The 24353-nt window shown below is 42.0% G+C and overlaps 3 protein-coding genes across 12 annotated transcripts in view; 2 read left to right on the forward strand and 1 right to left on the reverse strand.

Moving 5' to 3' along the window:
• Nucleotides 1–23358, forward strand: part of MCM6 (minichromosome maintenance complex component 6) — a 43265-nt gene extending 19907 nt beyond the window's left edge. The window contains exons 14-17 of one of the 4 annotated variants that reach the window (XM_052674838.1): nucleotides 20977–21112; nucleotides 21369–21536; nucleotides 22018–22157; nucleotides 22827–23358. In XM_052674838.1, the coding sequence (XP_052530798.1) occupies nucleotides 20977–21112; nucleotides 21369–21536; nucleotides 22018–22157; nucleotides 22827–22940 (558 nt within the window). In that variant the 3' untranslated portion in view covers nucleotides 22941–23358. The remainder of the gene's footprint in view (nucleotides 1–20976; nucleotides 21113–21368; nucleotides 21537–22017; nucleotides 22158–22826) is intronic. The other 3 variants (XM_052674839.1, XM_052674840.1, XM_052674841.1) reach the window with 3 other exon arrangements.
• LOC128076739 (lactase/phlorizin hydrolase-like) overlaps nucleotides 1–24353 on the forward strand; it is a 48958-nt gene that overhangs the window by 3742 nt on the left and 20863 nt on the right. The window contains exons 5-17 of one of the 2 annotated variants that reach the window (XR_008204637.1): nucleotides 277–352; nucleotides 1151–1832; nucleotides 2180–2825; nucleotides 4083–5642; nucleotides 5970–6238; nucleotides 6695–6985; nucleotides 7566–7764; nucleotides 8081–8283; nucleotides 8471–8580; nucleotides 9191–9325; nucleotides 10030–10253; nucleotides 11038–11274; nucleotides 11943–12748. Coding sequence is in view for 1 of the 2 variants with exons in the window: in XM_052674801.1 (XP_052530761.1) it covers nucleotides 277–352; nucleotides 1151–1832; nucleotides 2180–2825; nucleotides 4083–5642; nucleotides 5970–6238; nucleotides 6695–6985; nucleotides 7566–7764; nucleotides 8081–8283; nucleotides 8471–8580; nucleotides 9191–9325; nucleotides 10030–10253; nucleotides 11038–11274; nucleotides 11943–12148 (4838 nt within the window). In the remaining variant the exon portion in view is untranslated. Of the gene's footprint in view, nucleotides 1–276; nucleotides 353–1150; nucleotides 1833–2179; nucleotides 2826–4082; nucleotides 5643–5969; nucleotides 6239–6694; nucleotides 6986–7565; nucleotides 7765–8080; nucleotides 8284–8470; nucleotides 8581–9190; nucleotides 9326–10029; nucleotides 10254–11037; nucleotides 11275–11942; nucleotides 12889–24353 lie in introns of those variants that run through there. The other variant, XM_052674801.1, reaches the window with a different exon arrangement.
• The window catches only part of UBXN4 (UBX domain protein 4), a 45927-nt gene continuing 34700 nt past the window's right edge, over nucleotides 13127–24353 (reverse strand). The window contains exons 9-13 of one of the 6 annotated variants that reach the window (XM_052674856.1): nucleotides 16402–16529; nucleotides 15385–15487; nucleotides 14919–15050; nucleotides 14432–14640; nucleotides 13127–13755 (exon numbers count right to left, since the gene is read on the reverse strand). In XM_052674856.1, coding sequence (XP_052530816.1) covers nucleotides 13617–13755; nucleotides 14432–14640; nucleotides 14919–15050; nucleotides 15385–15487; nucleotides 16402–16529 — 711 coding nt within the window. In that variant the 3' untranslated portion in view covers nucleotides 13127–13616. Of the gene's footprint in view, nucleotides 13756–14431; nucleotides 14738–14918; nucleotides 15051–15384; nucleotides 15488–16401; nucleotides 16530–24353 lie in introns of those variants that run through there. The other 5 variants (XM_052674857.1, XM_052674858.1, XM_052674862.1 and 2 more) reach the window with 5 other exon arrangements.

Raw genomic sequence — 24353 nt, forward strand, 5'->3', positions numbered from 1 at the left:
AATTATGTAATTGTCCTTTCCAGACCATTGCAATTAAGTCTGGTGGTGGTGGTGTTGTTGTTTTGGTTTTTTGGTTTTTTTTTTTTTTTTTTTTTTTTTTTAATTTTTCCTGGGGAAAAAAACAACAAACAACACAACATACTAAATCTGAGAAAAACAGCTATTAGTTATTTGAAAAAAAAATAAATAAAAAAGCCTTGTTTCAAAAGATGTAATTGTATGCACGAGTAATGTCATACAGTCTGCGATATTTATCCATCTGTTGTTTGTTTTCAGCTATTAATAAGGAGAAGGCACGTACAATTGGATATGATGTGAATGAATTCTTGGACTTCTCATCTCATGCTTTAAGGTACAGTTCTTTTCCCTTAAATCACATACTGTAATAAATTAGTATCCTTTAGAAACAAGTGTGCTAGGCAGACAGGAGACGGCTGTAGTGGTAAAATCGCTGTTAGCTGCTTAAAGGAATGCACGGGAAAGCCTTTGTGCCCAGTCCAGTCTCTTGCTGTTACTGGCAGTCTTCTAACCTGCTATTTCAGGAAATGTAACTGTCTCTCCTTCATGCTTAGTTACCCAGATTGCACCTTCAAGACAGTAATAGCAGGCATATATTCCAAGCATACTGTTCTTTTTTCATCTGCATAGCATATATAAATTTATATTATGTGTGTATATATATAAAATTAAATTAAAAACATAAAATAGTAACTATCCTATGATAGTGAGAAGCCAATTGTGCCTACAGAGTTGTAGGGAATGTCTTTGCACAGGAAGAAGCCAGGGACCAGTGAGGCAGGATTGATTGGTTTTAGGTTATCCTGTGAAGACTTGTGAGCGTGTGAAATTGCTGCACACTGCAAGGATTTTGTTTGTGTCTTTGACCTAGTTTAATGAATTTTGAAAATCTATCTGCTGAGAAATGCACGAGATACATAGCACTTGAGGTGCTCTGCAGTTTATTGCACTTCTCCTTCATCTGCCAGCTGGATGGCAGGACGTTGGATTGGTTGGATGGCAAAGTGGCTGTTCCCTAACTGGCATATGTGAGTTGAATGAGAAGCAAACAATTATTTATGCTCCTTGTCTGCAAATTCTGTGGCACTGGCATCCACCTTGAGGTTGTAACCCTTTTTTATTCTATTTTCAGCAAAACATATACTCTACAAGAGAATCCAATTGCTGCCCCTCGCTCCTCCTATCAAACAATTTGGGAAATGTTTGCTAACCAGTCCGAATTGGAGAGGGATACTTTCCTGCAAGATGTTTTCCCAAGTGGTTTCCTCTGGGGCACGTCAACAGGTGCCTTTAATATTGAAGGAGCCTGGGCAGAGGATGGGAAAGGAGAGAGCATCTGGGATCGGTTTGGACACGAAGGTCATGTCTACATGAACCAAACAACAGATGTGGCGTGTGACAGCTACCACAAAACTAGCTATGATGTTTATTTGCTTAGAGGTCTTCATCCCCAGCTGTACAAGTTTTCTATAGCCTGGCCTAGAATTTTCCCTGCTGGCACCAATGAAACCATCAGCATCAAGGGTGTGGATTATTACAACCAATTAATTGACAGGTTGCTAGAGGCTAACATTGAGCCCATGGTGACTCTTTTCCACTGGGACCTCCCACAGGCTCTTCAGGTTCTTGGTGGCTGGCAGAATGACAGTATCATAGATGCTTTTGCAAGCTATGCAGACTTCTGCTTTGCCACTTTTGGGGATCGGGTCAAGTTTTGGGTTACGTTCCACGAGCCTTGGGTTATCAGCTATGCTGGCTATGGCACCGGAGAGCATCCTCCAGGAATCACCGATCCAGGAATAGCATCTTACAAGGTAGGGACATAAGATCCTACAGCTGCCATTGTTGTGTTCCCCAGTTTCTGCAAATTTTAACGATGCTTGAGCCGAATCTGAGACAGTTGTTTGCTTTCTGGACTTATGATGCTCCCAAGCAAATGCATTACTTAATGTATTACTAATGGATGCTATGGATGTTATTTTCTGTTCTGAAATCAGCCAGATTCTTATACTTAATCCAAACCCTGCTGTACTCTCTGCTCACAATTATTTGTTTTGTCAAGTTCTCTTGTTTCACATGGGGATGTCTTTCTCACAAGGCAGTGTGAATGCAATGTTGTGCAAAGCAGTGAGACACGTATTCCTCTGCTTTCTGCCCCCAGGTGGCTCACACAATTCTCAAGGCTCATGCTAAGGTCTGGCACCTGTATAATGACAGGTACCGTTCTCAGCAGCAGGGAAAGGTAGGGCTGGTGCTGAACTCGGATTGGGCTGAACCCCAGACTCCAACCAACTCTGAGGATGTGAAGGCATCAGAGAGGTACCTGCAGTTCATGCTTGGCTGGTTTGCTCACCCTGTATTTGTTGACGGTGACTACCCAGATATCCTGAAGGCTCAGATCCAGGAAGTAAACCAGCAGTGCTCCACAACAGTTGCACAGCTGCCTGTGTTTACGGAGGAGGAGAAAACCTGGGTGAAAGGAACGGCAGACTTTTTTGGCCTTTCCCATTACACTTCCCACCTGGTTAGTGCCGTGGCTAGTGGTACCTGCACACCTGGATACGAAAGCATTGGGAACTTCTCTTTGCACGTAGATCCTTCGTGGCCAACGACTGCCTCTTCTTCAATCCATGTGGTCCCGTGGGGATTAAGAAGGCTGCTGAAGTTTGTGTCCCAGGAATATACAGGGGCAAAGGTCCCAATTTACATAGCAGGAAATGGTATGCCAACAGAAGCCACCGGGGATCTTATTAATGACACTCTGCGAGTGGATTATTTCCGCCGATACATCAATGAGGCTCTAAAAGGTATGCTCTTTGGTTTTCTTTTTTTTAAATTAAAATGATGGCAACTGGTTATTCTGTCACTCCCACAGTGATTAGCTTTAAAACATCACCATTTGTACAGTAACCTGAGGTGGGCCACCTCTTATGTACAGTGTCATAAATTCCAGCCTATCTGGTGACCAGATATGGAGCTCTGCATTCTGTCTAGGTACTGGAAGAGGTTTTTCATAGGTACAAGTACAACCTAACGCCAGTCTCTCAGTGAAAACTATTTTACCTACTTCAGTATCTTTGAAGACAATTTGGCTAAAAGCAGGCTCTTACCTGCAGAGATCTCATAGATGGGACTGAATGATGTCTTTACTAATTCAGCAGATGTAACTGATAGCATCCTGCACCACAGCAAGTTAGAATTTTTAGGGAGATACTTATATCTCAATTATTTTGAGAAAGATTCCGTCTATGCCTTCATCTTTGCAAACTGTGTATCCGCTTAACAAAAATTAATACTGGTAACTGAAGTCCTTTTCAAGTATAGAAATTTGAGATTTTAAATAGATATTTTAGTATCCTTTCTTCAGGTACACAAATCAATAGCATCACAAAACCTTCATTATACTGTATATAATGTATTCATTATGTTGATGATCATTGTACAGCTTTTGATCCTGTTGACCTAGTTCTCAACATGCTGATAGAAGAGCTGCAGAAAACAGCATTTAGCATTGCTGTTTTGCCTCTGCAAAAGGAACATGGACTGCCTATGGAAAGTGAACTTTTCTGGAATAAGAAAGAGTGTGCTTTACTGTAGGCAGTATGAGGAAGGATGCTAGACTTGTCTCTGATGGTACTAAGCATTGTGTCCTGCAGAAATGAATTCTTGTGTGCCAAGGGAAGCTAGACAAGCACTACATACATATTATGTTTCAATTTAACTACAGTGGTAAATATAAAAGAGCACTGTATACTTTAAGCTGATGAGTTGTTCTTGAAAGCTAGAACATAGGGAAGGGAGTACTCATGGCACAAGTGGGCTTTACTCAAATACTTATATTCTGGTATGGTTTTATCACTAAGTCTTTGACTGGCTCCTATTCTAGTGACCATGGCTGTTCTTGCCAAATACTCTAATTGTTTTGTTTTCTTTTACCCAAACACAATTCATAGATGTTTGGCTGTCACCCTGTTGTTATCCTCAGCTGTGTGCTTGTGTTCTGCTCTGCTGCACTCAGAAAGCGTTCAAGTGATTAACAGAGTCTTGTACTGTTTCTATGACAGCGGTAAAACTGGATGCAGTTGATGTTCAGTCATACATTGCTCGATCCCTGGTTGATGGCTTTGAAGGCCCAGAGGGCTACAGCCTAAAATTTGGGCTACATCACGTGAATTTTGAAGATAGCAACAGACCAAGGACTCCCAGGGCAAGTGCTTATTTCTATTCCACTGTTATTGAAAACAATGGTTTCCCGTCCCAAGTCTCAGACAGAAGTTCTGCATCGGTGGTATTTGGCCTACCCACACCATCGAAGTTGCCGAGTCTACCAGCATCAGAAGTTCCCTCCAAGTCAAAGGTTGTCTGGGAGAAGTTTTCATCCCAAACAGACTTTGAAAGAGACATGTACTTTTATGGGACGTTCCCAGAGGACTTCACATGGGGCGTGTCGTCTTCTGCATACCAGATTGAGGGAGGTTGGGATGCGGATGGCAAAGGACCCAGTGTTTGGGATAACTTCACCCATGTGCCAGGAAACATAAAAAACAATGAGACTGGAGATATAGCTTGTAATAGCTACCACAAGGTAGAGGAAGACATTTACCTGCTGAGAGCCTTGGGGGTGAAGAACTATCGTTTCTCTCTGTCCTGGCCTCGAATCTTCCCCAACGGAAGGAACAATTCAGTAAACAGCCGTGGTGTTGATTACTACAACCGTCTCATTGATGGGCTGGTCGCAAACAACATCACTCCAATCGTCACGCTGTACCACTGGGACCTGCCCCAAGCTCTCCAGGACATTGGTGGCTGGGAGAGCAGTGAGCTCATTGAACTGTTTGACAGTTTTGCAGACTTCTGTTTCCAGACCTTTGGGGACAGGGTGAAGTTCTGGCTTACTTTCAACGAACCCCAAGTTATTGCTTGGGTTAGCTATGGGACGGGGGAATTCCCACCCAATGTCAATAATCCTGGTGATGCTCCCTACGAAGTGGCACACACCTTACTGAAAGCCCACGCCAGAGTCTACCACACGTACGATGACAAATACAGAGCGAGTCAGGGAGGAATCATTTCTCTGTGTCTCAATATAGATTGGATTGAGCCAAAGACACCCAGCAACCCCAGGGACTTAGAAGCTGCAGACAGGTACATGCAGTTTTTGGCGGGGTGGTTTGCACATCCAGTTTTCAAAAATGGGGACTACCCTGAGGTCATGAAATGGAAAGTTGGGAACAGGAGTGAGCTCCAAAACCTGCCATCATCCCGCCTACCAGTTTTCACAGCTGAAGAGCGTGAGTACATCAGGGGCACAGCGGATGTTTTCTGTTTCAACACCTACACTGCCAAACTTGTAACCCATGCAACAACCCGCCTGAATCCCTTCTCTTATGAGTACGACCAGGAAATATCAACAGATGTTGACAGCTCCTGGCCTACCTCAGCTCTTGACGGCCATCGGGCTGTGGCCTGGGGGCTGAGGAGGCTGCTGAACTGGATCAAAGAAGAGTATGGGAATCCCCCAATGTACATCATTGAGAACGGAGTGGGGCTAAAGACCGAATCGGATGTTGATGACCAAACCAGGATACTTTACTACAAAACATACATAGATGAAGCTTTAAAAGGTACAAATGTTTGCTTTTATTTTGTGTTGTATATCTCCCCTCTAGATTCCTGTCACAATTTTCCTCTGAGGTGTCGTTTTTAAAAGCATCTTCTGCTGTTCTTTTAATATTCTGAGTGCAATATAAATGTAGTGGGTTTTTTTATGATCTCCTTTGTGTAGCCATTTGTATTCTATATCCTCCAGATGTGAAGTCTGTTGTGGTCCTTTCTGTTCAGAGATAGCTTGATGAAGCTGAAAGTGTGTATGTGTTTGCAAGTGAATTCCTTGTGGTTTGTTATATGTGTGAAACATCACTGATGTTCTCCCATTGTTTCTGGTCTTTCAGCTTACAAACTGGACGGTGTTAATCTGAGAGGATACAATGCGTGGTCTTTTATGGATTTCTTTGAATGGTTGAATGGTTATGAGCCAAGATTTGGATTGCACGAGGTTGATTTTGATGATCCCAACAGGCCAAGAACCCCAAGGCGCTCGGCTGTGTACTACGCAGAAATCATCCGCAACAACGGCATCCCATTGCCAAAAGAAGATGAATTCTTATATGGAGAGTTTCCAAAGAACTTTTCCTGGAGTGTAGCAACATCTGCATATCAGGTTAGGAAACAAAGACTGACTTTTCAAACACTCATGGACAGTTAATTCGTTTTGGATGAGACACAGCTTCTACATTAGGTTTTATGGTGATTTGAGGGTTACTGTAACAACTGCCTTAAACATCTCAAAGTTTTCCCTTATAATGGCGTGGTTATACGACGGAAATTGAGAAAGCAGCAGAGATTTCACAAGGGGAAGCAAACACCGAGCAGCAGGTTGAAGGGAAACAACACCTTTCCTTTGACATTGTACTTTGGTAATACTTCTGTGCCTTGAGGCCCAAGAGACCTTACCAGTTTAGTACAGCAAAAAATGATACTGTTTCAAGGCTTACACATAAGCCAAAATGTTATGTGGTGCCACAAAGTCTGACGGGCAGAATTCTTTCCTAGGCCAAGATGTCAATTTGGAGTTTACTGATGATTTCTCCCTTCCCTCCCCCATCTTCATTTACAGATTGAGGGAGCATGGAGAGCAGATGGGAAAGGACTTAGCATTTGGGACAAATTCTCTCACACTCCTTTGAAAATCAGCAATGGTGACAATGGAGATGTAGCTTGTGACAGCTACCACAAGATCGAGGAGGACGTGGAAATGCTGAAACGCCTCAAGGTGTCTCACTATCGCTTTTCAATCTCCTGGTCACGTGTTCTCCCAGATGGGACCACCAGATACGTCAATGAAATGGGATTGAACTACTATGAAAGGCTAATTGATGCTCTTCTGGCAGCCAATATTACGCCTCAGGTAACTGTAAAAAAGGACTGGAAATCCAACAGAGTGCAGGAGCTGAGAATTATCCTGATGTTGAAAGATCAGGTCCCCACTTTCAGATTTGCCTGTGCGGTTCCTGTGTTGGAATTACTGGGAAGTTCTTTGTCCTTATGAATTCCCAGGCTGTTCAAGATCCCTCAAGAGCAGGTGTTGTACTGCACTGTGCTTCATTTGAGGATCAGTGTAGCTGCAGCTGTTCTTTACTGACTTGAATTCCTGCTGTCACGTGATTATTGCAGGCTTTAGTATGACTGAAAGTGAGAGACTCATCTTGACAGCTGGGCAGGCCCTGAAGGTTGAGTTGTTCCCCCTCATACTAAAGGAACTGGAACACTGGCAGAGTGGCATTTATCAGAGTGTGCAAGTGATCGCTATGACCTCAAACGACTACAGGACAGAAGGCACTGGGGTTACTGCAGATTTGTATGTGCCTGTTAGAAAAATGCAGATGGAGTTGGGCTTATGCCTGCAAACAAGGCCGTTGTCTTGTCCTTCATTGTGAAAGTGAATCAATGACCGGCTGAGCCCTTTCTCTCATTGCCGTTCCCTACAGGTCACTCTCTATCACTGGGACCTCCCGCAGGCACTGCAGGACAACGGTGGGTGGGAGAATGATACCATAGTTCAGAGGTTTAAGGAATATGCTGAGCTCCTTTTCCAGAGATTGGGAGACAAAGTGAAATTTTGGATAACCATCAATGAACCCTACAACGTTGCATATTATGGGTATGGCCTTGGCACAGCTGCTCCAGGTAAGACTACTGAGCACAATTTTTGAGAAGGGAAGGGTTGGGCTCTGGCCTGAACACACAGCTTTCTGCTCTCTGTGCTGACAGCAGAGCATGGGCAGGGGGGTGATGTGGGTTCCCCACAGCCTGTGCATGACAGCTGTGCCTTCAGCAGACCTGCTGTCACATACATCTCAGCCCATGGCTGGGCTCAAAGGCACCAGGTACTGCACGCTTGTTCATTTACTGGTGGGCAGCTCTGCATGTCCTGGGTGTTAAGCTGGGAAGAAGCAGATTGGAACTAGGAATTGCTGCTGCAGTGTCTGTGCTGTTCCTGCAGGCATCTCTGTTAGGCCTGGGCGAGCCCCCTATGTGGTGGGGCACAACCTAATCAAGGCCCATGCAGAAGCCTGGCACCTCTACAATGAGACTTACCGTGCGAAACAAGGAGGGCTGATCTCTATCACCATCAACACTCACTGGGCTGAGCCAAGGAACCCCCACAAACAGGAGGATTTTGATGCTGTCAGACAATACTTACAGGTAGAGAAGAATCTGGTCACAGCTCTCTAGGCTGCTCGTTAAGTTTGCTGCCGTAATACAGGCATTCCTGCGTATTTGTGTGCTCATTATAGGGCCAGCTACTATACATAATGCAGCCTATGGAGAGGAACAGTTAAATCCTTGTTTTAATACATAATTTATCCTTCTCCCTTATTTCCTGGATTAGTTCTATATAGGTTGGTTTGCTCATCCCATTTTCAAAAACGGCGATTACAATGAAGTGATGAAGACGAGGATTCGGGAACGCAGCCTGGCCCAGGGTCTGAGCAGCTCCCGGTAAGAGTGCAGGCACAAACTTGCTTTGCTTCTACTTGCTGAGCTAAAACCTGCTTTGCTGATAAGCTGATAAGAAGGAAGTATTCTGTTGAAAATGGCACTATAAAAATCTTAGCACAGTCTCACAGAAAAACTAATTGTATATTTTTTCTCTCTTTACCTTTCTTGCAAATTAAGTTTACTAATATAAAGGAGATTTCTCCAAGCTTCTACCCTGGGGGCAGCACGTTGGCAGCTCAGAGTGATATAATAAATGTAATGCACTATATGTAGTGCTTTGCCTGCCTGGGGCAAATAAATTTTAATTGTTCTTAAAATGATGTACTACTGAACTCAAGCACTGAGCCTCATTCACACCTCTGAATTATATTTATTTGTCTTTCTCATTACTTTTAAATCTATCACATTGCCAGTGTTCTGCTAAGAATATTTTTCCTTTTTTCTTTCTTTCTAGACACACAGAAGGAAAGGAAAGCTTGTGTTTTACCCTGTCTGTGCTTTAGTAACAAATGGATGGGATTTTTCTGATGTTCCTCTAGAAAGATCGCAGTGCCTTCTTTTGTGCTTATTGCATTTTGATGGCTTTATGCCTTTTTGTTTTCTGTTGCAGACTTCCAGAATTTACAGAAAGTGAAAAGCAAAGAATTAAAGGCTCATATGACTACTTTGGTCTAAATCATTATACTACAGTTTTAACATACAAGTATGAGTATTCTACTGCTATTCCGTCGTATGATTCTGACAGGTAAGATGACTGTAAATTGTTGGTCAAGTAAAATATGCACATTTGGAAGCCTATGCCAACTGAGCAATGTACACTAATAGAAAATAAAGCCATGAGACATTCATATTAAGCTGTTACAAGCAGTATTAGGGAAAAATCAGTATCAGTATCAGTACTTGTGATACTGTGTTCAGAGTAGGCCAGCTACTTTGTTATGATCTGACTAAAAAATGAATTGTTAAGACAGAACAAGGAAAATTAGAGCATCTAAAAATGAAGGAATCAGTCTCATAAGCATTTGGTATCAGCTGCATTTATCATTTTTCCTGCATCCAGTCTCCATTCCATTCTCCATTGAAATGGGAAAGTGGCCTGGTTTACAGATACTACTACTCCATGTGCTGTTTAAACAGTTGTTGTTTCCCTCCCCACACAGAGTAAACTTCATTAAGTTTAAAGCCAAACAGCTAAATGTAAATTTAACCGTGAAGTGATTAAGCGAAGCTTTTTATCTCCAGGCAGAATCTAACCTTAAAACAAAATATGAGAAGTGTTTTCTGGGGGCTTGTGAACACCAGCACTCTTCACCTCCCCCCAGCTCGGTGCTTTTCACAGCTTGCACCTGGGTGCACTTTTCTATAGAGCTTGGTGTCAGATTTCCCAGCTGAGCAGTAATGCAGGGCCAGGCTCGGGCTGTGCTGTGCTCAGTGTGTGCTCTTCTGCAGGGGTGTTGCTTCAGAAACCGACCGCAGCTGGCTGAGCTCTGGCTCCTCCTGGCTAAAGGTGGTGCCCTTTGGCTTCCGAAAGCTCCTGAGGTGGATAAAAGAAGAGTACAACAACCCTCCTATCTATGTGACTGAAAATGGGATATCAGAGAGAGGAGCCATAGATCTCAACGACACTTGGCGAATGCATTACTATCAGAACTACATTAACGAAGCGCTGAAAGGTAAGATTGCTCATTTAAAGCTGCACGTCGGTCTTGTTGGGAGATGCTGCTGAGCAAAGCAACTTGTAAGGAGCTGACAGATCCCTGGCATCGTGTTTGTAAATTATACACAGGTTTACGCTGCAGCCATGTGAAAGCCTTTGGGTTTTAGCAGAAACTGATCACTGCTGGCCAAGACTTTTTGCAGGGAACAGTGATCTAAAGGAAGAACAAACCATGGGTTTAACAGAAGTAAGATAAGGGCAGCTTCCTTATATAACTGCATCTGACAAGAGAGGGTTCCATTGCTTGATGGGTTAGTGGTTAAACTAGATAGTCCTAACTAGTGCTGTTTCTAAAAACTGTACCTTGTTCACAACAGATGCACAGAAAAACCCTTGTTTTGCTTAAAGCAGTGGTTAAGCTTGTTTGTCTGCCTTAGAGGGAGCTGACTGCCAGCTGTTCAACTACTTGTTACTTTGAGCAGCACAGATCCCCCCCCCCCCCCCCATAAACACATTTAAATACTCATCATTCTGTTAAACCTTCACTTCTTGAATGAAAGCTCTGACTTTTGGAGCCAACAGAAGCAGTCTTCATAGGCTGGCTGAGCTGCCCTGGCTCGTTACTAGCTGTAACAACCCACACCTGGTAGGGACAGGGAGATGGTGAGACAAACGTGGCAGTAACTGCACTGCACTCAGTGTGCCCTTCTGTAGTGCCCTGTTTGCACCACTGCTGGCCTGCTGGTGATTCCTGTCACCTGAATGCTCAACTAACCTGCTGTGCCTGCTCCTGCTAACAGCTGTCGTGCTTGATGGTGTTGACCTGCGTGGCTACACAGCATGGTCACTCATGGACAACTTTGAGTGGGCAGTAGGCTTTGATGAAAGGTTTGGGTTCTACTATGTGAATCACACGGATCCCACATTGCCACGGCTCCCCAAGGCCTCTGCCAGGTACTACTCACAGATCATCAGCTGCAATGGCTTTCCAGATCCTGCAGCAGGCCCACATCCCTGTCTGGAAACGGAGTCTGAAGGTAAGTGGTGCAGCAGAAATTGCACTTCCATGATGTGTCATCCTAAAAGACTATTTTCTGCGGTATTCTTTTAAAGAGCTGGGGTAGTAAACTGCCTGATCACCAGCCTTTATTAATGAAGACATTCATGCGGAACATACTGTCATTTCTGTTTCCAAAACAGAATGTTATGTTAGCATAAAATCTAACACCTAGCTGAGCATCTGTCCTCAAAACAGACAAAAGAAGTTATTGCATTCTATTACGTTTTCCACATCCCACCCATTCAGCACTCCTGCACTGCATTTTTCTTGAAAATGATTTTGACTACTCTCTAAGAAGACTTGGGTAATATTTTTTGTCTTGTGATCTCTGGACTAAGTATATTAACGGAGCCACAACCACTTCAGTTTGGGTGTTTAAAAGGATATTTTCTATCAGCATTTCTATCAGGAATTACTTGTGTCTCCTTCAGCCCCAGCAGCTCACTATAAGCCCTCAGCTGTACCATTACTCTGAGCTAGAGCTGTGTCACTTGCTGTTCCCTGAGACCCACAGCTACTGCCAGAGCACTGAAGAGCCACGCGAAAAAGCCGTGCAGAGTGAGGAAGAAGTGATGCACATGTACACAGGAAAATGCTCCTGACAAGCCATGTACTAACTACTTCTTATTGTTTTCTCATGAACAGTGATACCAGACACCGCACCAGGACTGGCTGCCAGTGTGCACTTTCTGGGATTAGATTTAACATCACACAGTGCAGAAACAGCACTGTATGTGCTTTTTGCTCTTTCTGGAATTGGAGCACTGGGCCTGGCACTTATTTCATACAAATATGGAACATTATCCAAAAGATCTCATAAACAATCATCCATAGAACTTACTAAAATGTAAAATGTAATTCATTTGAATATGTGGAACGGATTGAAACAGTATCTCTTCTTGCTAAAATGCTTTTTTTTTTCTTAACAAAGAATGCCTACAGAACCGTACTCTGCAGTACTGAAAAAGATACCTGGGGCTTATACTGCTGCACCTCAGTATCTTGCCTTGGAGGTGATTTCCAATCTTGCTGTTGGCTTAAAATATGAAGTAAAAAACACTAACTTTTTTTCCAGCTACTACTGATAATTTTTTTCAAGTCAAAATTGACTGCTCCAAGTTGTGTAAGGATTCTGAGCCTAAACCTTCATCTGCCCTCCTTCATGATCTTCCCTTGGATCCTTCTTGTCTTTCCAAGGGATCTGAGAGCATCCCACGAAGCTCTGCTACTGCTTAATCTTTCGAAGACAAGCGAGTGCCAACACTGGCACAAACAGGGATAGCAGAATGTACTGTTCTATTGCAGCTACTGTGCAGGTTCCCCCCCATCATTCCTTCATTTCATCGATAGTATTTTCTCAATTTTATCGTGAATTATTTTTAACAAAAGCAAAAGCACTAAGCCTTTACATTTGAACAGTGCAATACTTACTGAAGTTCCTTTACAAAGAAGTCTGCAGCAGCACTGAACACCTGTAACTGTAAAAAATATACATGCTCAATACCTGGGGAGGAAGACAAGTCAGCATTCTTCATATGTGAAAGCCACGTCCTCACCTTCAAAATAAAAGTTTCTGCGCTCTTGTATTGCAGTCTCTCTTCTCAACGTTTCCACTTCATGTGACAAAGAAATGGGTTTTCTCCCACACCACCTTTTGAGACACTAAAAACTTTCATACTACCTTTACCAGATTTCAACAGGAACTCCCAAGTAAGGTCATGTAAACTGAAACAACTGTGCCTTGTATTTTAAATATCAGCCTGTAAGTCTAGCCGCTTGCTTCTTTGTGACTATGCACCTCAGAGGAATGTTACAAGAGAAGACAGCCATGTTTTCTGGAAAATAGTTTATTGAGTGCTTGGGGAATTAAAAACTACAAGGTTTTGCTTGCAGTTGCAGAAGCAAGAAAAAAGTTAAACATAAATTAGTTACCTGATTTGCTACTTATAGAGCTTCTGACACCCTCATTTTAAATCAGTCATTCCCTACTATGGCCTTTATATTAATACCTGGTGCTTAAATTTATGTAGCAGAATATTTAAAGATTAAAAAGTGCCTTACTAATGGCAGTAGGGAAATGATTATGAAAGCTGATGGAGATTTTCAATCTTTTCAACTCTTGACTTCTTAAGCCACAGCTACACCCACTTGATTGTTCTGAAATAATAGGCAACTTTATTCCATACTCCACTGTAGGAAAAAGAATTAAGTAATTCAGTTGGTGAGAAAGAAGCCCCACTTCTCCAGAAGCTTTAGATGACTTAAATCAAATAAGGAAAAAAAAAAAAGAGCCTGACTCATTACTGCAATTACTCAAATCTACATTTGTTGTGTAGAATTTCCATTCCACGTATTATTTTCATCTTCTCCATCATCTTGAGTCCTCAGTCTATATATTTTGCCTTCTTTTTTGAAGTCTTCCCCTCGTTTTTCTGTTACTCTTTTCCTGACAGTTTGCCTAGGGTACAAAAGGCAGTGTGTAAGTAGAGCATCCTTCCTTATCCCCAAAAATAGGTTTCCTCAGCCCTTTCTTTCCCTGGGGAATGGTACCCAGCTATAAATATGGCATTTAGTAGTCAAACAGAACTTTGGTTCTCCTGGCACTGAGGTGATACGTGCCTACTTCATGTGAAATAGCTCCGGTATAAGAGATTTTTCTTCCAACACAAAACCTCAACTCTGATCGACTTCAGTTGTTCGTGTTCCTTATGTAACTACACCATAAGAGAACTTTACATCTTCAAAATTTGCATTTTGAAAATTTTTATCTTCCAAACAGTTATCAGCTCAAGTGAAACCCATATTCATAGTTACAGCTGAATTCTGTGTTCATTACTGGCTGCAAAACTGTGTGTGTTTTTTTTGTTTGTTTTGCCTACACTGTAGTTGGAAACTGAGGCAAGCAGTAAAGGGCTTGCTTAATCACACAAACACAACCAAGATAGTTAATCAGGGCTGAGATGCAGTTTGTCTGCCCCCAGTTTATCCTTCAGCCACACAGAAGGCTGGTTGCCCGAAACTGCAAGGACAGAGCAACAAGTATAAAAGAACAGATATGGTTCAGTTCAATAATATAAGACTGAGACAATTCTAGCAAGTGCTTAGAGACAGCTCCCATAAGCAGCTTTGATTACCTGCTTTGCTCAACGTTGTTAGAGTTTGAGGGATTCGAATGCTCTTGCTGATGGACTGTTCTCACAGTAGATTCTGAGGGGGGTGGACTCGTAAACAGAAAGTTGCTAATAAATCTCCACACTGCGAGGAGGGGATAAAGTATCGTGCCCAAGAACTTCCACAGGTCACCGCCTGAAGCCTGAACAACAGAAGTAGCAGGTCGTCCTGCCTGGATGCGAACACCAAAAGCAAACTTGTCAGGTATTAAAGCTGTACCCATTTAGGCAGAGTATTTCACACGTAATTTAGAAGCAGCTCAACAGACACTAGAAAAGACCACATTTGGTTCCACGATAAACAAATATCTCTGTCAATCCCTTTCCTAATTAGTCCAAACAGAAATTATACCGATTTTGCTATATGTCTTAGAGACAGTAAAGAACAGAATTCAGACCAGTTTTATAATGGCTGACCAGAAGCACCTGCCAACCCCAAAGCAACACCTACCGGCAGCAGCACTACAGAAGCACTGGGTGCTAACTCTAACTCCAGTAATTTCTTTCCATAATCTTCTTTGGTAAATTCCCTTCTGGGAAACATTGTTGCCAGAGAAAAATTGCCATAAGCATTACCAACCGTCTGTGAAAACACAAAGAAAACATTTTAGTTAAAACTAACTGCTCACTTTTCACTTTCTACTGCGGAGCTGCCAGCTGAGCACACATTGCCTTACTGACCAAGAGTTCTTATCAAAATTACAATCATCTTCATATGAAGAACAGCAGAACTTTTAATGTCTCTGACAAGTTCCATGCTGCAGCTGTATAAAGGCTGTTGGTGGTTCTGCTAACCAAAACTTACTTCAAATCAACACAAAGGCAAGCAGCTAACAACGATTCTGCCATGTTCAACTAGTTGCTGCTACATTAATCTGTAATTAGCATGTAGCTGAGAAAATGAAACACTGATTTACCTGTGCAGCAAACTGCCTCGCTTCTTCCAGCCGTGCTTCAGATGGGAACTGGTTAGTAAAGGAAGATCCATCTGGAAGGCGGAACTGAATCCTGGCTATTGCACTGCAGGACATTCACCATGGTCAGTTGGTTTATTAACAATCACAAACACTCGTGGGGCTTTAGCTTGGCAGTACTCAGGTGTGGAAGGGAGGGGCAGCCATCTTATTTATGGCAGTTCAGATAGCTTATGGATTTGGATTCGCAGTTGATAACCATCTTCTTTATATACCACCATGCATCTCTGCGTTTCACCAGACTCATCAGTATTCAAACAAGATGCTTGTATTAATCACACATAACAATGAATATCAGAAGGAAATATAAACCACACGCATTTTGTGTAGCCTGCATTACTTCTATTGGATTTTCTGGGAGTTACACTATGAGGGCGCAGGTATTCGCTCTAGCTTGGCAGGTAATGCTATATTCAGCTATCTAACAGGTTACTCCTGCACTGTGCTCTTTCTTCTGGGGGTTTGATTCACAGTGGTTCAGTCACTATTTAAGGCCTCCATAAGTTAGGATATTTTCTGAAACAGTAGCATCAGGCAGGACAGAAGTCACATCTGACTCTAATGCTGATGTGCATAAACAAGCCTTGCTGAATCCAAGCCAGCTGTGCACCCAGCTGGGTCAGCAGCACACTCTCCACCGTAGTTCTGACACAGCCACCTCATCTAGTTCCTTACCTAGCCCCATCATACCTGGTATTCAAATCAAAGATCAGAAAGCGAATGTATCATTGTCAGGAATGTCTAAAGGATGCAAGTTATCTGAGAACATAACATTAATGGAAATAGCCATGAGTTAATATCACAACAGAAAGCTAATTTTCATGTCAGTATTCAAACACACCAGCATAGCATCAATTAATAGGTTAGGACATACTATGAAATTTCTTCATGCTAACGCAAAGATTTTTTTAACCTTTCTTCCCATGAGGACACATTTCTGCTTTCTCTAAAACTACTCACCTTCGCTCCTTTTGAGATGCTTCTTTTCTGGCTTCCATTTCAGCCTGTTTAGCCTGAAGAGCTGCAGCTTTTGCAGCTTCTGCTTCTTCCTTTGATTTCGCAAAGCGAGCTGCTCTCTCAGCACGATCCTTAGGAAAGGCCAAACATAAACCTTCATTTTCACTGTGCACCTTAACTTAATACTCAAAAACCTCAGTCTGTACTGAGAACCCAACCGCTCTAAGTAAGTGGCAGAGAGGAAAGGCAACGGTGCTGCAAAGCTGTATTCACTGTCAAACAGGACTGTCTCTTGTCACTAGGAAACATAAAATACGCTTTTCAATGAGTTACTTCATCAGATAGCCTTCCATGATAGTGTAACTTCCCAGTGAAGAGGTGACCATGTTGAGGAAGAGCAATCACTTTGCAACAACTTTAGATTAAGCCTTTGATCATAAAAATAACTGTTCTACCACCACACACAGAACTATTTAAATACTTGAGAGAACACTACAAGCAAACTCACATTGCATCTTCTCATTATAATTTTGCATAAGTGTTATCAATCCCTGCCGATCACAGTTGACTGCAGTAGATTATTTATGGAAGCAGTGCTAAGAAGCAATTGAGGAAAGAGACATCTAACCCACTGAGTGCAAGCAATGCAGCACGTCTTCTAAAAGGTCTGCAGAGCCTTTTAAAATAATGCAACTTCTGGAAACGTCAACACACTGCTCACTGGAACTGAAGTTCTTATTCTAACAAAATTGAGTAATTTATCCAGAAGCCTCAACGCTTCTGTGCTGTGTGTTACAAAGGAGAGAATTTCTCTGGGGCCTCACAGACCTATCCTACTGAACAAAGGATTGCCTCGAGTGTACTTGCATTTTGATTCCACGTTATTTTTACTTGGCCTTCTTTGCATTTTCTTCTCTTGAAAGAGGACATCCTCAAGCATTCTTTTACTAATGCTGAAACCAGTAGGAAACATGCAAAAAATATTCGGCACAACACTGCAATACATTTGCAAATTTTCAGTTTTCTCAGATTCCAGTGGCTTCAGCAGTACTGATCTCACTTATGTTCTCAAACACTGCGTTCAGAATTCCTCCAGAGCATGGAGAGGACTTCCCATGCCTCATACTTCTATCATTGACAATGATAGATCGTGCAAGAGACAGAATTAGAGTTGAATCAAACCTTTTGGTGTCGATTTTAATAGCAACAAAGCCATCGGAGGCAGCCTCGGTCACCTGAGCGTCCTCCCACCTTGCAGCCATCTTAGCAGACTGTTCATCCTCACCTGCAAACACAACATGCATGAAGCTGAACAATCCGCATCTGACTTCAGCTCTGCTTCAGCTGCTTGGAATTGTTGAATTGTTGAAAGACACTCTCTCAATTATTTTCAAATCAGTTAATGTTCTTTCCTTTCCTATAATCTGGAGGTAATTCACTCCAGCTGATTCATCTCGCTAACATGCCAAAAAAAGGCAAATATACGAAAAATCCTTTCCAGCAAGCACGTAGCTTGCACACTCATTCAGCTGCATGGCAAGTTGGTCCAGGGAGCAGACGGGACTGGACCACACAGATGGAACAGGGATAAAGGAGCAGGAACTGATGGCAGCCTGGGGATTGGCTTGATTGCATCACCTCATTGCACAACTGCCCATGGGCCGCATTTTCACGTTACAGGGAGCATGTTTACGCTTTCGTGTCCTGTTTGCTATGCTCTTGTAATCTGCAAGGAGATCCCACAGCAGTTGGAATGAACCACTGCTTCTCCCTGCCTTTGGGTTGGATCTGCTATCCACTGCTTGTCCTTCCTAATAAATTTAAGTACATAGTAGTACTAAGTACAACAGCTGCTAACGCAGGTAAAACTACACTTTTCATCTCTTAGAAATTCAGTACACAAGGCTTCAGAATTTGATAATTTAAAAAAAGCCTTGTTCACAGATTTATTACTTTTGTGTTGCAATACCTGACATGAACAGTAACAGTGGGAATGGACAAAAAGGAGTCAGGAGCACCCAGGAACAGAAGATCAGCTATGTCAGTAAAGGAAACTGAAGAAGGGCCACAAATTCACAACTGTTATTTTGATCACTTTTGTATTCTAAAGTACCAGTTCAGTGGGAATTTGGGTTAATCAATAAGCTCAGGTGAACGTTAATCAGTTTTCCACAAGTTGAATATGCTGTAATTTGAATATGCTCTGCTGAATACAAGGATACTGCCTGTTCTTCTTGTGATGATTTGACCTGCAAACTCAACAATAGGCATTTTACAAACTGCTAGTCACTGAGGTTAAGATGGCTACCACCTGCCTGTGTGGCGTTTGCCTTGGGAGCATAAAAGATACAGAGATTAATGGTGGGTCAGTACGATTCTTTCCACTGCTTTGCTCAGCGCAATGATGTAATTAAGAAGGGGCTATTGAAATAGATAGAGCAGGCTATAAAGAAAGCAAGCAGTTCCCACGCTGCAATGTGCTGCTTTCTGCCTGTTCTATGGCTAACTTGTAACCCAGGAGAACTCCAAGAGGTTGTAAATCCTAAAACTACCTTTCATTCATTCTTGGCTGTTTGCTTGTACTATAAATCTTCAGGGCATTGTCTGGGTCTTCTGGCAGAGTGTCCTTCTTCTGGAAAGACCAGCTCAGCCATGAGGAGTGTGAGGGAAGGGGATGGGAGGAAGAATCTAGCTGTTGTTTTGATGTTTGGCTGCTGCTGTGAAAGATCTAACAGAGCACTGATGTCCCAGGTGACAGATTATGCCATTGCCAGACGCATAGTGGATCTGCATGCCAGAGTAGAAGAATCTGTTGATCGTGTCTATTCATTAGATGATATCAGAAGGTACCTGTTGTTTGCGAGGCAGTTTAAACCAAAGGTAATTCCACTTTCTTGTGTAAGTTATTCCATATGAGAAAGCTCCCTTTATTGAGTTTTGCAAGCTTCCATTTCATTTCCATGTGGAAGGTAGTTTGTTTTCTTGATGAATGTGTATATGTGCAGGCAGAGTCAGGTTAAAAAGCATGTATGCAAAGCTGTAGTCAGTGTTAGTACTTTGTATGCAGAATGAAAGGTAAACAGACAGAACAATCTGGTAAAGACGAGTATGAATTGTGCTTAGAAGCAAGTCAATGGAATAGAAAAAAAGAATTGATTAAAAATCTGTGTAATAATTGGTGAGTCAGAGTACTTACTGTAATATAACTTACTGCAGTCGTTACTGCAATAAAATTCTAATCTGATGGTCATTCTGTTTATGTGTGTTGTGTGTGATAGAGTATTTCGGAGAAAAGCTGTAGCTAGTACAGAAATCTTATCTAATTTCAGAAGCATAAACTTCAGTGCTTTTGACACGGCAAACTGTCTTCCCATCTTATCTCACAAAGATATCTAAGGAGTCTGAGGACTTCATAGTGGAGCAGTACAAACGCCTTCGGCAGCGTGACGGCTCTGGAGTGACCAAGTCCTCCTGGAGGATCACAGTGAGGCAGCTGGAAAGCATGATTCGCTTGTCTGAAGCCATGGCCCGCATGCATTGCTGCGATGAGGTATTGGGTTTTTGATGGAAGTTTATAAATGTTGTGGGAGTTCTGGCTTTTTGACCAGGGTATTTTATGTATTTAAATTCTGTGAGTGAAGAGGAGAGCTGGGATCATGCTTTTGCTTGTGACGTGATCGTGCTCGGCCTGAATTTGTGTACCAGGAGCACTGCTTCCTAAAAACAACAATAAAAAAGCACCCAGAACACAACAAAAAGCCAGAGATCATTGGCTCCAGTTGAGAACATGCATATTTTTGCATGAGTGTTGTATCAGGGCTCTCAGCCTTTTACCTGTCAAATCGTTCCACAGAGGAGGGACAGTTATTGATTACTACCAGCCAGGACTGCTGGTGCTGCCTTCTCTAATCTTGCTCAGTTTATAGTTTCTCACAGTTTGCTCTGACCAGCAATCTAAAATGCCGGGGTTGTTTAAGGTGTCTGAACCCCCGTAAGAGTATGCAGAGAGATCCAGTCAGGCACGTGTTTGTGATGTGAGCTCCTCCTCTGTCAGCCACAGTTGAAATGCATGTTGTGTTATGACCATTAATTGCAGTATGACTGCACATGACACACGTGATAGAAACCTACACACTGGTTGTATAATAAGGTCATCCACTGGATTCTTTTTAATTAAATTCAACTTAGAAAGAAACAGACAGTTTTTAGTATGGTTCAGCAAGAAAAGGTTTCTCCAGTTTTTGCTTTTGAGTTCCATAGGAGGATCTCATTAATTATAACTGTTTTCACTGTCCTTGTTTAGACCCATATCTTTCATGTTTCATGCTCTGCTGATCTTTCTTTGAACGAACTAAAATTTGTTGTCTCCACATGATAACTAAAGCCTGAAACGTTCCATCAGGCTGCTTATTTCCTCCATAGCTTTATGTGAATGCAGAATACTTGTAGCAGGATGTAATGTAACTTGTGGGGTCTTTACTGCTCACAATGAGTTAGGTGAGATGGGTAGAAAGACTATCACGATCAGGGTGAATTTTTGGAGCTACCAGAATGTGTATTTTTTTAAATCTTCCCCAGGTTCATCCAAAGCACGTGAAGGAAGCTTTCAGGCTTTTAAATAAATCCATCATTAGAGTTGAGACACCTGATATCAATCTGGACCAAGATGATGAGCAGGAAATGGAGTACCAAGAAGAGCAAGACGGAGTCAATGGTAAAATATTTGTGGAGAACTTTTCCAAGGGGAAACGTAGCTCCAGTTCTTACAGCTTACCTTGTTTGTTTGTATGCTTCTCTTCAGTTTCCCACCTGTTTTTTCTTCTCACAAGGTCTAGGAATCTTAGCTCCTTAACTCTCTTACTTTAGCCTTCTTGTGTGCTCCACTTGCCTGACTGGTGAGTGCAGCACTATTTAGTGGCTCAGATGAGCCAGCTGAAAGGCATTACAGAGTTGATCGTGTGTCCAAACAGGTGAAGCAGAAGCTCCAGCTGGGGTCAATGGTCTTGTGAATGGGATAGGTGGCCATTCAGAGGACGTGAGCAAGGATGCAGCACCCAAAGCTTCTCTTAGGCTGGGCTTCTCTGAGTACCGACGAATTTCTAATCTTCTTGTGTTGCACCTCAGAAAAGCAGAGGAAGGTAAGAATTGTTAAAAAGTTGGCAGACTGAGTAGCATCACCACGTGTGAGTTGTCTCTTTGCTGACATTTACGAGGGAAGGATGAATTCTTAATCTTTGTGTGATGGTGATCTTTCGTCCTTACTCAGAAAAAGGTGCTACAGGTCCTCGTTGCTGCTTGTTCTTGAAGCTTCATTCTGTTGTGTTTGCTCAGCTGCTCGTGTAATTTGTGAACCTCATGGATGCATACAGCTGAAGGATGAAATTCTCAATCTGTCTCAAATTAAACCATGACACAGCAGTCTTCTGTACAAAACATGTTTTAAGAACAGCAAGGGAGCCTGACAGGCTGTTGTGTGATTATCCTTTCAGCATTATAACTGTTAACACAGAAATCCTTTTCTTTCATGATTTGAGAGGTATCATACTGTAGTAATGCTTATTCTCATTATGTGGAACAGTATTGTAATGAGTTTTTTTTTAATGTAACTTTTATTTGCAGAAGAGGATGACTCGTCATTAAAGAAAAGCGAACTTATTAATTGGTATCTGAAGGAAATAGAATCTGAAATCGAATCGGAAGAAGAACTAATAAACAAAAAGAAGATCATTGAGAAAGTCATTCACCGACTTACACATTATGTGCGTACAAAGATGTGTGCATGGAGAAGAAAGGCTTTAAGATGCATTGCACTGATTCATTTTGAGCAGAATTTCCTAATTGAGAAATACATTTTGTGCTTTCATGTTGCTGGCTGATGCAGAATAAGTGCCTTTCTTGTTTAATATTTGTTAAAAATAGGTACAGACAAGACACAGAAATGAATTAGAAGTGTGTGTTAGTAAGAGTTTGAAGTGCTGTTTTATTTTCTGCTATGTGTTTATAGACATGTAAGTGCTGATTTGCTGCATGTCTTTAGTTTTGGTTGCAGTAGCGTGCAGAAATACAAACAGCGCATCTTAGTTCTTGTGTCTTACATAACACAGAGCTCTGGAGTAGAAAGTACTACTTCCCAGAATCAAAATGTGTATTTGCAGAGAAGTTACTCATTTAGCATTTTGGGATTTTTGAAAGAAAAAAACACTTGCCATTTTTAAAAGAATGAAAATGCTAGACTGAAGCCTTCCCAGAAACCAAGCTATGTGTAGGTAATTGTTGAAATCAGGAACTTATTAGAGTGAATTCACAGGTAGAAGGGTTAAATAATTCATCAGTAAGAGGTGCTGCTAGTAGAAAAAGGAGATGTCTTTTGAAAAAGGGCAAACAATCCTTTCTGTTCTTGTTGGAATACATTTTTTTCTCTGTTGCAGGACCACATTCTGATCGAACTGTCCCAGTCAGGCCTGAGGGGTTCCAAAGAAGAGGAGACTTTTGATGAAGACCCATACCTGGTTGTCAACCCCAACTATATGCTGGAGGACTGAGGGTTGAGAGCTGGACTGTAGAACTGACTAGTGGCATGTTGGGAAGTGGATTCTTTCTGCATTCTTGCAATAGTTGCTGTATAGCTAACAAATTTGCATCAGTGCTTTAGTTTGGAATGCACCAGTATGCAGTTAGTGACATATGGTTGATCATACACACTGAGCAGACCTGGGAATTCTTAAAGAAATAACATCGATTAATTTAATTATTACTTGTGGGTTTCACCATCATCACCCAGATGCAGAGAAGACTCATGCAATAACTCTTTTTAGTGTCAAGTGAAGTAGGCACTTCTGTTTTAAATGAGAGGAATTTTCTTCTTATATTCATTATTGTTTTATTGTCTTTGGTAGGCTTTTTATGCTGTGGGCTTTTGTTGCTTTTCTTACTAACGTAAATAAAAGACCATTCAGTGTTTGGGGGTGGATTTGTTGTTACTGGTATGTGGGGTTATTTTCTACGACTGTGTTTTGAGACTAAAAAATTAGTGATCTAAAGCCTTTGTATCTTGACAAAGATAGAATTTCCTCCATGACAGCTGCTGTTTTAGGAAGTATTTAAATGCCAGTAACAGATAATGAAAACTGATTACTGCTTTTTCTTTTTAGGTACAATAAAGCTGTGCATGCTCCTGTTGCATATATAGAACAGAAAATTTAAAACAGTTGAGCCCAAAGCAAGGCTTTTAGGTCAGGATGGCAAAACCCTCCCAACTAGAGGAATGTCTTGACCCGTAAGTGACTTGAGCAGTGCCTTTGTTTGTGAGGGATTTTTAGGAGTGCATTAGTAAATTTGTTTACAGATAATTGTATAAGAAAATTCTGCTTAAATTTATATTGGTCTCAGTTATGTGCTGTACAGCATGGGATTATTACATTATTTTAGAAGACAAATATTCAGATATTTTTAATTCTTATCAACCTGATACCAGCTCCTATGAAAGATTTGTAAAAGGTCAAAGAATACCAGGATATTTTAAGTACAGCTAGTGTAGACTGACTGTTTCTAAGTCCGATCCAGAAATGGAGCTGCTCTGTGGGGCAGTTGTTCTTGTTCTTGTCAGTCTGTACCAGCTTTGGGATAGATGGGGAATTAGCTCAGAACTTTGTTGCCACTGCTGGCCCTCTCCCAGTCAGTACACAGGGTGCATCTGCAGAACCACATCCTACCCAAAGAAGCTCTGCGCCCTGCTGTGTCTGAAGCCCACGATGACTTGTGACTCAGCAAGGTCTTGGGATTTCCCTGCTGTGATTTCCCACCTCTCCCACACACTACAAGTCTTTCCTGCCATGGACATGCAGTCTTCCCTAGGGGGATGTCAGGATGGCATAGGGAGGGATTTTTGTGTGTGACTTTTCCATTAATAGTTTGTAATGAGGTTAAACTGTAATTTAAGGTGGAAAAATGTATAT

This window comes from Tympanuchus pallidicinctus, unplaced genomic scaffold (assembly GCF_026119805.1).
Source record: "Tympanuchus pallidicinctus isolate F22 unplaced genomic scaffold, pur_lepc_1.0 scaffold15, whole genome shotgun sequence".
In the NCBI taxonomy this organism is placed as follows: domain Eukaryota; kingdom Metazoa; phylum Chordata; class Aves; order Galliformes; family Phasianidae; genus Tympanuchus; species Tympanuchus pallidicinctus.